The sequence below is a fragment of the Orcinus orca genome, chromosome 17 (genome assembly GCF_937001465.1).
Source record: "Orcinus orca chromosome 17, mOrcOrc1.1, whole genome shotgun sequence".
NCBI lineage: Eukaryota > Metazoa > Chordata > Mammalia > Artiodactyla > Delphinidae > Orcinus > Orcinus orca.
This window is the reverse complement of record NC_064575.1, coordinates 51,443,927-51,459,241: the sequence shown is the minus strand read 5'-3', so window position 1 is coordinate 51,459,241 and position 15,315 is coordinate 51,443,927. Positions and strand designations below refer to the sequence as shown.

Sequence of the window (15,315 nt, the reverse complement as noted above, 5' to 3'; positions counted from 1 at the left end):
TAAGAGAGGTGAAGAATCTACCCAAGGCCAGAAAAGTGGCAATTTGAGTTCCCTTAACCATTGCAATATGCTGCTTTAATTCTGCACCTCTGTGATTTCTTCAAAGAGGAAGACAAGAAAAGTTTGTTCCCTGTAATAGGCAAGAGAGTCTCCACTGGTGGAAATCTACAAAAAGACAAACAAAATTCCAGAGCTGACATCCACCTGCCTGAACAGGGGAGGCTGTACTGAATGAATGATACCTCAATATCCTCTTTACTTCGTATGTTCACTTAAACAGTTGAGCAAACTTCTTTACAGACATCAACAACATTAAAAAAAAATTTTCTTTCCAAAGGTGGAAGCAAGATCGTACAGAGCTTAGCTCTAAGACAGCATTAGTGGTTGTATAAGCACAGTTTGTCTCTAACAATATTTTAGGAAATTAGTTTACTTTTCATAGACTGTAAGAGCTTCATAAGTTCATGCAAGCGTACAATGAACATCTACTATGAACCAGGTACTCTGCTGGGTATTAGGGATACAATGATATTAAAAAAATGACAAGTGGGCTATATTCTTGCAGAGCTTACAGTCCAGTTAGTGCCAAATCACACACACTTGAATTGTACCTCCAACAAAGTAGAGTTAAGATTACTATATGGGTATGTAAATTGGGGGGGTTAAACTGAGTAGGGTGGAGGTTTAACCTAGTCTGAAAAGTAAAGGCAGACTTCCCCAAAGAAGTGAGACATGGGCTGAGATCTGAAGAATAAGTCAGAATTAACTAAATCATGAGAAGAGGGGAAAGTATGCTAGATGGAGGACCCAGCATATGCAAAGGCCCTGTGGTGGGAGGTAGCACCATAAGTACTAGGATCCAGGCAGTCTGACTATAGAACCTGAGTTCTTAACCTCTATGCTATATGAACTTTCTGTCGAGTTCCATTCAGACAGCTTCTATTTTCTCTGTAAAACAGTAAAGTTAGAACCTCTGTCAAAAGTGGGGATGAAGTGGGAGCTTGGAGGTTTAAGGAAATTATTGAGAAAACAAGGCAAACGCAAGTGAATTTATGATAAATCACAAGTACAATATCTTAAGTGGTTCTGACACTGATTATTTAGCTTATTTACATCATTTCAACAATTAAATTTAAACATTATCATTTTTTTAAATGGCAAGTTTGCGCTTTCCTGATGGTGCAGTGGTTAAGAATCCGCCTGCCAATGCAGGGGACATGGGTTCGAGCCCTGGTCCAGGAAGATCCCACATGCCGCAGAGCAACTAAACCTGTGCACCACAACTACTGAGCCTGCTCTCTAGAGCCCTCAAGCCACAACTACTGAAGCCCGTGTGCCTAGAGACCATGCTCCACGACGAGAGAAGCCACTGCAATGAGAAGCCCGTGCACCACAACGAAGAGTAGGCCCCACTTGCCACAACTAGAGAAAGCCTGCGCACAGCAATGAAGACCCAACACAGCCAAAAAAATAAAATAAATAAATTAAAACATAAATAAACAAATAAATGGCAAGTATAAACCACAACGAAAATCTGCTCACCGAGTATAATACATCACAGCCTCTTCATAATCTCCTGCGTTAAAAGCTTCATTACCTTTCTCCTTTTCATGAATAGCAAGAAAATCCTTTTCCTTCTCAGTTAGACCTAGAAATAAATGTTACCTGCTATAAGTAAAAACATAACTTAGTATAACTTTAACAAATTTAAATCCAAGAATGCTTATTTTAACAGAAGCAGAAAATTATAAAATAAATAAAAGAAGATAAAAGTTTCCTAAGTTTAGAGATATTTCTTTTCTTTTTTTTAATTTATCAGAATTTTTGAAGGTTTAGATTTTTTGAATAATTGTTTTGTTTTACTTTAATGGTACTATACACCTGTGGACTTCAAGTGAAAACAACCTGCTCCATCTTTTTGTTTTGAGGCAAAAAGAAAAAAATTTGAGGGATTTGGAGGAAAAAGATGATTTGAAAAAGGGAATGAAAAATGAATTACAGTAAAAAAAATAGGTTTACATATATATTTTTAAGTCTTACTAAATTTAAATATCGTAACTCTTACTCATAAAATTAAGAAGTTAAAGGATAGAATGGAATTTGTTAGAGGTGGTAAGCTCTAGGAGAAAATCCATAAACTTTTCATGGAAATCTGCAGCACTTAAAAAAGAATGTCTTTGGGTCAACAGCTTTTATTGTATTTCAAAAAATTTAGAGACTACTAAATTATTCTTATTTTCCCCCAATTACCTGCTGTATCTAGTCTTGTCTCAATTTTAGACAAATGCAACTTGTTGTTTACTACAGTTTTTTCTTTGTAATCTTCATCAATTTTCGCACATTCCTTTTCCACGTCAAATCTTAAATGAAATAATAATAAAACTAGAAAAAAAGCTCAATACAAACAAGAGAGTAAAATTTATTATTGATATTCTTGTATTTGTATCACCATGCCTTTAGAAATAATATTCCAAAAATATATGATAGGTTTGTATTAGAAGTCATCTCTATTCTTTCCTAGAAAACATGGAATTTAGTGAGAACTTAAATATTAATCAGACGTAAACTGTGTGGAACTTTGGTATTAAAATTGTGACCAATTTCTCTTAATTTAAAAATTTGTTATTTTTTATTTTCGATGGCTATAAGTATTACATTAGTTATTTTTGGTTACCCTTATAAATAAAAGGATGCAATAGTTTTTTATTTACTGAAAAACAAAATCAAGAGTGCTTAATCCAAATACTCTTAGTACTCTACTGACATAACGATATTTGATATGTTCAGGTTTAAAACAATAAAGAATTTATTACAGTATTTTATGGTAGAGAATTTTTATATACAGAAATATAAAACATACTTATCCCACTCTGCATAATCCCTCGGAATTTTCTTTTTAGCTGGTCTACTTTTAGAATTTTTTTCCTGAAAGAAAAAATTATATTTTATGAGATATTTAATATAAGATTAGCAGATTTTCCTATAAATGTGTAGCACTGGATTAAGGTACACAAATTGAATGGGTAAGAAAAATAGGTACCCTTGACGTTACAACAACTCCAGTATTACAATTTTTTTAACATAATAATATACAGCAGGTTAAAAAGTAATTTTAAATTTGTAGTTAATTATGAGAGTGATGGGCAGGACTTTAAGTACATATATAAAATTTTAAAACTTATATGTGTGAAGAAATGTGATTATTATTGATTTTTCTTATAATAGAAAAGTACTAAACTATCATTCATTCTTTTAAAACCTAGGCATTGAAGAAATAAGAATAACTACTTTGCTGTGTTAGACAGAGCTGTTTTGCTTGCAATGACAGACACCCAACTTGAACTAATTTTAGTTAAAAAGAATAAATTATTGGCTTATGTAACCAAACTGATGAAAGGGCAGGGGTATTTCTGGATAAAGGGTTCATATACCCTCTTTCTACAGCTCTCCCTCTCTCCCCTTTTCTCCTTCTCTCCCCCAGAAGTCTCTGCTTCTCTCTCCCTGATTTTGTTTTCCCTGCTGTCTGCTTGCTTTTTCTATGTAGTTGCAAATGTGGCCACACACAGTCTGGGATTATAACCTCACAGGCCTCCCAATCAGAAAGGAAAAGGAGAGTGACTCTTCTCTCCATCTTTAGTTAGAGAAATCCCAGGGAAGGACTCTGATTGGCTAGCTTCAGTTATGGGCCCATCACTGACCAAGCACTAGCTTGGTGCTACTAAGTGGCTCAACCCAGGTCACATGTCCACTGCAAGCACCTTGAAGGGAATGGGAGGAAAGCAAACAACAGCTCACAAATAGTTTCTTAAATGATTTCTTAAAAGTCATAATTTGAAACCATTTGAATGGGTCATTTATACAAGCACGATTTTGTACCATTGGTCATTAGGAGTTACACAGATCTTCCAAATATTCCTACATTTCATTATACAATTAAAAAATCATATCTGTTAAAATCCTCATGGAGTTCACCAACAGGCACACGCAAAGATGCTCAACATCACTAATCGTCAGGGAAATGCAAATTAAAACCACGAGATATCACCTCACACCTGTCAGAATGGCTATCATCAAAAAGACCATAAATAACAAATATTAGAGAGGATGTGAAGAAAAGGGAATCCTTGTACACTGTTGGTGCATCCACTGTGGAAAACAGTATGGCAGTTTCTCAAAAAACTAAAAATAGAACTACCCTACGATCAAGCAATTCTACTCCAGGGTATATATTTGAACAAAATGCAAACACTAATTCAAAGAGATGCATGCACCCCAATGTACACAGCAGCATTATTTACAATTGCCAAGATCTGGAAGCAACTTAAGTGTCTATCAACAGATGAATGGATAAAGAAGAAGTAGTGTATACAAACATAAAAAAGAATGAAATTTTACCATTTGCAACAACATGGATGGACTTGGAGGGTATTATGCTAGGTGAAATAAGTCAGACAGAGATAGACAAATACTATATGGTATCACTTATATGTGGAATCTAAAAACTAAACTAGTGAATATAACAAAAAGGAAACAGACTCATAGATACAGAGAACAAACTAGTGGTTACCAATGGGGAGAGGAGAGGGGGAGGGGCAAAACCAGAGTAGGAGATTAAGAGGTACAAAGTATTATGTATAAAATAAATTAGCTACAAGGATATACTGTACAACACAGCGAATATGGCCAATATTTTATAATAACTATAGATGGAGTATAACCTTTAAAAACTGTGAATCACTGTTATAACACCTGTAACTTGTACAATATTGTACATCAACTATATTTCAATTGTTTAAAAGTAAAAAAAAACAAATCCTCATGGAGCTCATCATAAAAGTCACTAAGCGTCTCCCTTAAGGGGAAATTTTTTTTGTCACAAGTAGGTATTTGAGAGCCCCCAATAATATGAAATACTCTGAATTCTACCTGAAAGCTCAGGTTTTAGCACTGGCAACAAATACTGTTCATTGATTTCTTTGAAGTGATAGACCACTGCACTATTTCCAAGAAAATGTCTGCCAAAAACTCAACTCTGAATAACTATAGCTTGTCTGTCAGTCATTTCTTCAAGTAAAAATTGTTCCAGGAAAGAGTTGCTAATTCGGCTGGCGGTCAATCACACAAGTGCTTTTTCTTATGATAACCATCATATTTCATTTCACAGTGAAGTGCCTTCTGTGTACTCCTCATTTTGTCACACAGAATATTTTTTTAACATCTTTATTGAAGTATAGTTGCTTTACAATGGTGTGTTAGTTTCTGCTGTATAACAAAGTGAAGGGGCTATACATATATCCCCGTATCTCCTCCCTCTTGCGACTCCCTCCCACCCCTCTAGGTGGACACAAAGCACGGAGCTGATCTCCCTGTGCTATGTGGCTGCTTCCCACTAGCTATCTATTTTACATTTGGTACACACAGAATGTTAAAAAGATATGTCCTCAAGATTCAAGATTTAATGACAAAAAAAGTTTTATTGTTTCATCAAAGACACTTTTAAGTTAAATTGGAATTTTTTACTATGAGTGCACAGCAGTGGAGAAAACAATGACCACTAGTCCAGTTGGTGCCACTGCTTTGATTCATGGTAAGGCACCAGCAGATTTACCCTCAGTGCAAATGTCAACCGAGTGAAAGAGACAAAAGCATCAGCATTATTTTTTAAAATAACATTGACTTTCTGGATCCCCTAGAAGGATCTCTGGGACAATCAGCATCCACGGGCCATACTTTGAGAACCACTATACTACTAGTCTGTCTATTCCTACTGGACTATAAGCTCTTTGAGGACAGAGACCAAATGTTTTTTGTTCTTATAGTTTCAGGACACAGACTTAACACATAACGAGTGTTCAATAAATACGAATTCACTGATTACAGACAGTAGTATCCTTCCTATACTTACTTACTTTGTACCTCAGTTACCTGAGTAATTCCTAATGAGTAAAAGACCCAGGAAGGTAAATTACCAAGGAGCAGAGTGATGAAAAGGCTATGAATGTTTTTCAAATAAAACTGGGGACTCAAAGAAGAGACGAGAAAAACAAGAATGACTCAACCCGAAATGAAGAGACTTAGGTAAGCATCCTCTTAAAGATGATAGGAATAAAAGAAAAAAAAAAAAGAGGGCAGAGGGAATGGAATGTGTGATCCAAGTGAAAGCCCACTGGAGACAAGGGCTGGGTTCTATAATATCAGGGTCAGGTGGATGCCAAGAAGCTCAATTTTAACTTGAAGTTAAGTGAACCTGGAACTCCAACAGGCCCCTTCTCTATGGAAGCCATGGGTTACCAAGGAGAGATCTGCATGGCAAAATAGGGACCAATCTCAGAGGAATAAAAATGAGGGGCTGGAGATGGGGGGAGAAATGCACTAAACAGAGAAATGACATCTATAACTGCTTGAAATCCATGTTTAATGGGTTAAACAGATTAATTCATCTGTTTAACGCTTTAAATCATACTTAATTGTGTAATAAACTACTCCCTCTATACCTCTATTGGATACATGAAATTACTCCCTGAAACTCTTACACACTGAATTGGATCTTAAGTACTCATCAAAACTTGTCAGAGTAGAAGAGACAGAACAGCAAAAGAAAAAATGAGGAAGGTGGTAAACCCCAGATGCAAGCCTTCAAATGAAAATACTGTTTGATTCTGATCTCCAGGTGAGGCCTACTCCAGAAGGTGATGACACACGATCACCTGAAAAAAAAATCCCCAGCTGCCTACAGGACATCACACTTCGGCTACACTGATTAAACCAAGATAATGTTCTTAATAAACAACAACTTTCTCCCCCTACCACTCACACCCCACACCAAAAAGGCCTACCTTGGCAACATGAAGATGGCTGGTTGAACCACGAACTGGAGGCAAATTATCTTCCATTGCTGGAAATGTTTCATTTTCTTGAAAGTGTATTTTATCATCTTCTTTTTTAATTTCTGATACCCAACTCTAAGAAGGAGAGAGGAAAAAAGAAGGTAAATATACAGTTTGAAATAATTAACCAGGCATTAGAAAGGACTGTACATCATCATAGTTTACTGTGGGTCAATTTTTAGGTGACAATTTGATCATGCCATTTTCCCTACCTGAAATGCCCTTCTTACCCTCTCGTTTTTTTTTTCAACTGTAGGAAAATATACAATAACATAAAATGTATCATCTTAACTATTTTTAAGTGTACAGTTCAGTATTGTTCAGTATATTCATTGGTGCCCTTCCTACATTCATTGGTGCCCTTCCTACTTTATTTATCTTACAAGATCTTTTTCATCATCCCTTCCAGCAAGCTTTCTCTGAACTTCCTGGTTGGGCTAAAAGTGTTCCTCCTCTGTGTTTAGCATAGTTTTAAATCCTCTATTTATTGTTTGTCCCTCTTACCACACTGTAAGTTCCTTGAGGGCAGAGCCTATGTCTTAATATCAAGAACCTTAGCACATCAGCTGCAACTTAACATACAGATTAGATTGACCCAGTCTCCAACTCTAGCAGTTTGACAAAAGGAACATGCTCCTTTCTGTAGTTAAATATTAATTACTTCAGATTCCACTGATTTTTTTTTATATACAGTGGTCAGTATAAAATATACAAATAATAAGAAAGACAAAGAAGCAGAAAAACATTACCCACAGTCAACAGAAGCAGACTCATAGAGTGGACGGATGTTGGAAGTAACAAATAGGGACTTAAAAACAGCTACAGTAAATATGTGAGGAGGGTGGACAACATGCATGAACAATTGAGAACTTTGGGAGAAGAATGGAAACTTTAAAAAGATTTAATGGAAATCCTGAAAATGAAAAACTCAGTATCCAAAATGCATCTATTTGATTAACAGTAGAATGGACACAGGGAAAACGTGGACAAAAAGAGAATCAGTAATGTTATTACAGATGTGAACATTAACCAACTTGACCTAATCAATATTAAAAACTTCTATGTTATTTTCAAGACCACATGGAACATAGGCCAAAAAAAGTCTCAATAAATTTGATAGGGGTGAAATTATACAAAGTATGGTATCTGACCACAACAGACCTAAACTAGAATTCAGTAATAATAAGTATTTAAATTATCCCCAAGTAATTGGAAATTAAACAATACACTTATAAAGAGATCATGGGTTAAAAAAGGAAATCAGATGGGAAATTGGAAAATAATTTGAACTAAGTGATAATGAAAACATGACATATAATTTGTAGGATTCAGATAAAGTATTAGAGAGAAATATACAACTTTAAACAAGAAGAAAGGCTTAAGATCCAATTATTTAAGCTTCTACCTTAAAAAACTAATGAAGAGAGAGAAAACACATTAAAGCCAAAGTAGGTAGAAGGAAATAAAAATATTAAAAAATAAAAGTAGGAATCTGTAAAACATAATAGAAAAATAAAGAAAATCAACATTCAAAACTAGTTTTTTTGTTTTGTTTTGTTTTTGTTTTTTTTTGTGGTAAGTGGGCCTCTCACTGTTGTGGCCTCTCCCGTTGCGGAGCACAGGCTCCGGACGTGCAGGCCCAGCGGCCATGGCTCACAGGCCCAGCTGCTCCGCGGCATGTGGGATCTTCCCGGACCAGGGCACGAACCCATGTCCCCTGCATCGGCAGGTGGACTCTCAACCACTGCGCCACCAGGGAAGCCCAAAACTAGTTTTTCTGGAAATAAATTAATACAACTGACAAACACTTAGCAAGACTAGTCAAAAGAAAGTGAAAGGAAAAAATACAAATTACTAGTATCAGGGATAAAAGAGATACGTCACTAATAATTCTACAGATACTAAAAAAAACAAGGGGATGTTTTAGACAAATTTATACCAATAACTTTGCAAGTTAGATAAAATAAACAAATTCCCTGAAAAACTTAACTTAGATATAAGAAAAGGTGAAGTACTTAAACAAAAAACACAAAAAGACCCAGCACAGTGTCTGGCATATACTAGGTTCACAATAATGTTTATTAAACTGAATCGTCACAGAGGCCAGAAAAACTGAGTAAGATATTTCCTTATTATCTGTGAAATTCTATTATTTATTATTCAGCAGATATATAGTGAGGGTCTAATATTTGTCAGACACTCTTCAAACAGGGGCTAGGATAAACTATATTAACTGTCCTACCCATATAGGAAGCAGGGAGGATGAAAAGGAGGCAAACAGGAGAAACAGGAAGAGAAAAAGAAAAACAAGGGAAAAAGTATGAAGGAAAGGAGATGAGAAGGAAACTAACTTAAGAATTGACCGAGAAAGAACAAACAGGCCCTGCAATTAAAATGGCTGTTTACCCCTCAGAAAATAAAGCCAAAGAACGCTGGACAAAAACTGCTATTTTAACCTGTAGATTAATTACCAAATTTTCAAACTCAAGTCAATAAAATGACAAAATGAGAAAGCTGAAAGTTTTTGAAAATTAGCATTCTGAGTTAGAGAATACACATAACTCAAAATTGTTTTCAAGTGTATGATTTACCTCAGAAGAAAATACGCTGAATAAAATAAAGTAAAACCAAAAAAATTTGTTTTCCCAGAGTCTGTTTAAAAATATATATATTTCTTAAGCAAAATGAAGCCACAAAGGAACTATGAGACGATATAGGTAAATATGTATCTGGTGGAGACAGAGTCTTCCTAAGTATAAAACAAACGTAAAGATCATAAAGGATAAAATCAAGAGGTGTGGTTACATAAAAATAAATAAACATCACACACAAAACTTATAAGGCAAATTAACAAATTGAGGGAAAAATTAAAATATGTAGGAAAGAACTCTTACAAATAAATAAGAAACATATCAATAGAAAAGTCAATAAAGGAGCTTCTGGCTCTGACAAAGTAACAGGGACTAGATTTATCCTCCTGCCTAAACTTTAGAAAACCTGATATATGAAACAATAGTTTTCAGACACTGGACAACAGGTAGCACAGGACAATAATTCTTGAAAGAAGGAAAACAAATGAGGTAAACCCTACATTTGCTCCAAACTGACTGCCTAGTGTTTCCAGGCTACAGCATAGGGAAAGGAAACAGTCTTAGGTCTCAATGAATTTAGAAGAACGGAGGTCAGACTTTGGGGAGACCAAGATTGCAAGAACTGAGGAGGCAAGATTTCTGAGAGGAGAGAGCTGGACAGAGAGAAAGCTCTGAAGATAACCCGAATAGCCCTTAGTCTACTAAAGAAACTGAATTAATAGTTAAAACCTTACCAATAAAGAAAACTTGAGGCCCAGATGGCATCAATGGTAAATTCTAGAAAACATTTAAGGAAGAAATAATATCAATTATACACAAGCTTTTCTAGGAAACAGAAGAAGAGAGAATACTTTCCAACTCACTCTGAGGTCAACAGTACCCTGCTAAGAAACTAGACAATGACATTACAAGAAAACTACAGGCCAATATCTCTCATGATCCATAGACACAAAAAGTCCTTGACAAAATTTTAGCAATCCAATCCATATGAAAAAGATACATCATGATGAGTAGGGTTTATCCTGGAATGCAAGGTTACTATAACACTCAAAAACAGTGTACATAAATTACCTCATTAACAGATTACTAAGAAAACCATATGTTCATCTCAATAAATGCAGGAAAAGCATTTCACAAAATTCAATATCCATTCATGATAAAAATTCTCCATCCATCAAACATGGAACAGAAGGGAACTTCCTCAACCTGATATAGGACATCTATACAAATCTAAAAGTAACATAATGAAAGGCTGGATGATTTCACCTAAGACTGGGAACAAGACAAAGATATCTGCTCTCATTTCAACATTGTACTAGAGGTCCAAGCCAATGGAATAAGGCAAGTAAAAGGAATAAAAGGCAGCCAGTATGGAAAAGAAGAAAATCTTTCAATATTCACAGATGCCATAATCTTCCATAAAGAAAATCCAAGGAATCTACAAAAAAAAGCTACTAGAACGAATGTGTTAGTTTGAATTAAACAAGACACAGGATACACAGTCAATATAAAAAGGCCAATTTTAGATAACTATAAGCTTGCAATGTACAAGTAGAAATTGAAATTAAAATTCTACTGATATGAGGTATCTAGATTAGCCAAACTCAAAGAAACAGAAAGTAGAATGGTCAATAGATGCAGAAAAAGCTTTTGGTAAAATTCAACATGCATTTATGATAAAAACTCTCCAGAAAATTGGCAAAGAGGGAACAAACCTCCACATAACAAAGGCCATAAATGACAAACTCACAGCTAACATCATACTCAATGGTGAACAGGAAGAAGAAAAGGATGTCCAATCTCGCCACTTTTATTCAACAAAGTTTTTGAAGTCTTAGCCACAGCAATCAGAGAAGAAAAATAAATAAAAGGCATCCAAACTGGAAAAGAAGTTGTTAAACTGTCACAATTTGCAGATGACATGATACTTATTATACATAGAAGATCCTAAAGATGCTACCAGAAAACTATTAAAGCTCATCGATGAATTTGGTAAAGTCGCAGGATACAAACTTAACACACAGAAATCTGTTGCATTTCTATACATTAACAACAAAAGATCAGAAAGAAAAATTAAGGAAACAATCCCATTTATCATCACATAAAAAAGAATAAAATACCTAGGAATAAACCTACCCAAGGAGGCAAATGCTCTGTACTCCAAAATCTGTAAGAGGCTGATGAAAGAAATTGATGACGACACAAAGAGATGGAAAGATATACCATGTTCTTGGATTAGAAGAATCAATATTGTCCAAATGACTATATTACCCAAGGCAATTTACACATTCAATGCAATCCCTATCAAATTACCAATGGCATTTTTCACAGAACTAGAACAAAAAATTTTACATTTGTATGGAAACACAAAAGACCCCAAAGAGCCAAAAGCAATCTTGAGAAAGAAAAATGAAGCTGGAGGAATCAGGCTTCCTGACTTCAGACTATGCTATAAAGCTACAATAATCAAAACAGTATGGTACTGGCACAAAAAACAGAAATATACATCAATGGAACGGGATAGACAGCCGAGAAATAAACCCATACACCTATGGTAATTAATCTATGACAAAGGAGGCAAGAATACACAACGAAGAAAAGACAGACTCTTCAACAAGTGGTGCTGGGAAAACTGGACAGCCACATGTAAAAGAATGAAATTAGAACATTCTCTCCCACCACATACAAAAATAAATTAAAGGGCTTCCCTGGTGGCGCAGTGGTTGAGAGTCCACCTGCCGATGCAGGGAACATGGATGGGTTCGTGCCCCGGTCCGGGAAGATCCTACATGCCGCGGAGTGGCTGGGCCCGTGAGCCATGGTCACTGAGCCTGCACGTCCGGAGCCTGTGCTCCGCAACGGGAGAGGCCACAACAGTGAGAGGCCCGCGTACCGCAAATAAATAAATAAATAAATAAATAAAAATAGATTTAAGACTGGATACTTTAAAACTCCTAGAGGAAAACATAGGCAGAATACTCTTTGACATAAATTGCAGCAATATCGTTTTAGATCCATTTCCTAGAATAATGGAAATAAAGACAAAAATAAACAAATGGTACCTAATTAAACTTAAAAGCTTTTGCACAGCAAAGGAAACCACAAACAAAACGAAAGGACAACCTACAGAATAGGAGAAAATATTTGCAAATGATGCAAATGACAAAAGATTAATCTCCAAAATATACAAACAGCTAATACAGTTCTATATATATATATATATATATATATATATATATATAAAATCAAAAAAATGGGCAGAAGATCTAAAGAGACATTTCTCCAAAGAAGACATACAGAAGGCCAAAAGGCACATGAAAAGATGCTCAACGTCACTAATTATTAGAGAAATGCAAATCAAAACTACAATGAAGTATCACCTCACGTTGGTCAGAATGGCCATCGTCAAAAAGTCTACAAATAATAAATGTTGGAGAGGGTGTGGAGAAAAAGGAACTCTCCTACACTGTTGGTGGGAATGTAAATTGGTGCAGCCACTATGGAGAACAGTATAGAGGTTCCTTATAAAACTAAAAATAGAGTTACCATATGATACTGCAATCCCACTCCTGAGCATACATCTGGATAAAACCGTAATTGGAAAAGATATATGCACCCCAATGTTCATTGCAGCACTGTTTACAATAGCCAAGACATGCAAGCAACCTAAATGTCTCAACAGGTGAATGGATAAGGAAGATGTGGTATATTTACTCAGCCATAAAAAAGAATGAAATGATGCCATCTGCAGCAACATGGATGGACTAGAGATGATTATACTAAGTGAAAAGCCAGACAGAGAAAGACAAACATCATATGATATTGTTTACATATGGAATCCAAAAAAAATGATATAAATGAACTTATAAACAAAACAGAAATAGGCCCACAGACATAGAAAACAAACTTACGGTTATCAAAAGGGAAGGGGGGGAGGGATAAATTAGGAGTTTGGGATTAATATATATACACTACAATATATAAAATAATCAACAAGGACCTACTGTGTAGCACAGGGAACTATACTCAATATTTTGTAATAACCTGTAAGGGAAAAGAATCAGAAAAAAGATATATATATATGTATGTATAACTGAATCACTGTGCTGTACACCTCATGCTGACACAACATTGTAAATCAACTATACTGCAATAAAAAAATAAAAAAGAATGTAAACAGATCAAAAAATAAAACAGAAAGTAGAATGGTGGTTGCCAGGGGCTGGTGGTGGGGGTGGGATTGGAGAGTTGTTATTTAATGGGTAGAGAACTTCAGTTTTGGAAGATGAAAAAGTTTTTGAGATTGGTTGAACAACAATATGAACATACTTAACACTAATAAACTGTACACTTAAAAATGGTTAAGATAGGGGCTTCCCTGGTGGCGCAGTGGTTGAGAGTCCGCCTGCCGATGCAGGGGACACAGGTTCGTGCCCCAGTCTGGGAACATCCCACATGCCGTGGAGCGGCCAGGCCTGTGAGACATGGCCGCTGAGCCTGCGCATCCAGAGCCTGTACTCCACAACGGGAGAGTCACAACAGGGAGAGGCCCGCGTACCGCAAAAAAAAAAAATGGTTAAGATAATAAATTTTATATAAACCAATAAAATTTCATAACTGAAGTGACTAAGAATGAGCAAAAAAATTTAAATTAAAACATTAACTTTTACAGTAGCATAAAATAGATACTTAGAAATAAATTTCATTAAAAATAAGAAGTATACACTGAAAACTATAAGACACTGCTTCATTAAAGACCTATATGAACAGAAAAAATATATGTTCATGGATCAGAAATCTCAATATTGTTAAGATATCAATTCCTCCAAAATAGATCCACAAATTCAACACAATCTCAACTCAAATACAAGTTATTTTGTAGAAATTGGCAAGCAGCTCCCACAGGGACCCGGCCTGAGGAGCAGTGGCAGGAGCTTCGAGACTAGGGCGGCGTGAAAGCTGTGTGGAGGAAAGGCTCTTGGTGCTGCAGCCAGGAGTCGGTGCTGTGTCTCTGAGGTGGGAGAGCCAACTTCAGGACACTGGTCAACAAGAGACCTCCCAGCTCCACATAATATCAAACGGCGAAAATCTCCCAGAGATCTCCATCTCAACGCCAGGACCCAACTTCACTCAACGACCAGCAAGCTAAAGTGCTGGACACCCTATGCCAAACAACTAGCAAAAGAGGAACACAACCCCACCCATTAGCAGAGAGGCTGTCTAAAATCATAATAAGTCCACAGACACCCCAAAACACACCACCAGACGTGGACCTACTCACCAGAAAGACAAGATACAGCCTCCTCCACCAGAACACAGGCACTAGTCCCCTCCACCAGGAAGCCTACACAACCCACTGAACTAACCTTAGCCACTGGGGACAGACACCAAAAACAACGGGAACTACGAACCTGCAGCCTGCAAAAAGGAGACCCCAAACACAGTAAGATAAGCAAAATGAGAAGACAGAAAAACTCACCACAAATGAAGGAGCAATATAAAAACCCACCAGACCTAACAAATAAAAGGAAATAGGCAGTCTACCTGAAAAAGAATTCAGAATAATGATAGTAAAGATGATCCAAAATCTTGGAAACAGAATGGACAAAATGAAAGAAACATTTAACAAGGACCTAGAAGAACTATAGATGAAACAAACAACAATGAACAACACAAAAAATGAAATGAAAAATACTCTAGATGGGATCAATAGCAGAATAACTGAGACAGAAGATAGGATAAGTGACCTGGAAGATAACATAGTGGAAATAATTACTGCAGAGCAGAATAAAGAAAAAAGAATGAAAAGAACTGAGGACAGTCTCAGAGACCTCTGG

The 15,315-nt window shown here is 36.0% G+C and overlaps 1 protein-coding gene across 6 annotated transcripts in view; it reads right to left on the bottom strand.

The window, feature by feature from the left end:
- The window catches only part of SPAG1 (sperm associated antigen 1), a 98,542-nt gene that overhangs the window by 72,249 nt on the left and 10,978 nt on the right, over nucleotides 1-15,315 (bottom strand). For 5 of the 6 annotated variants that reach the window (XM_049700228.1, XM_049700226.1, XM_049700227.1 and 2 more), the window contains 4 exons: nucleotides 6,837-6,962; nucleotides 2,861-2,925; nucleotides 2,251-2,360; nucleotides 1,543-1,648 (listed from right to left, as the gene is read on the bottom strand). In XM_049700228.1, the coding sequence (XP_049556185.1) occupies nucleotides 1,543-1,648; nucleotides 2,251-2,360; nucleotides 2,861-2,925; nucleotides 6,837-6,962 (407 nt within the window). Of the gene's footprint in view, nucleotides 1-1,542; nucleotides 1,649-2,250; nucleotides 2,361-2,860; nucleotides 2,926-6,836; nucleotides 6,963-15,315 lie in introns of those variants that run through there. The other variant, XM_049700231.1, reaches the window with a different exon arrangement.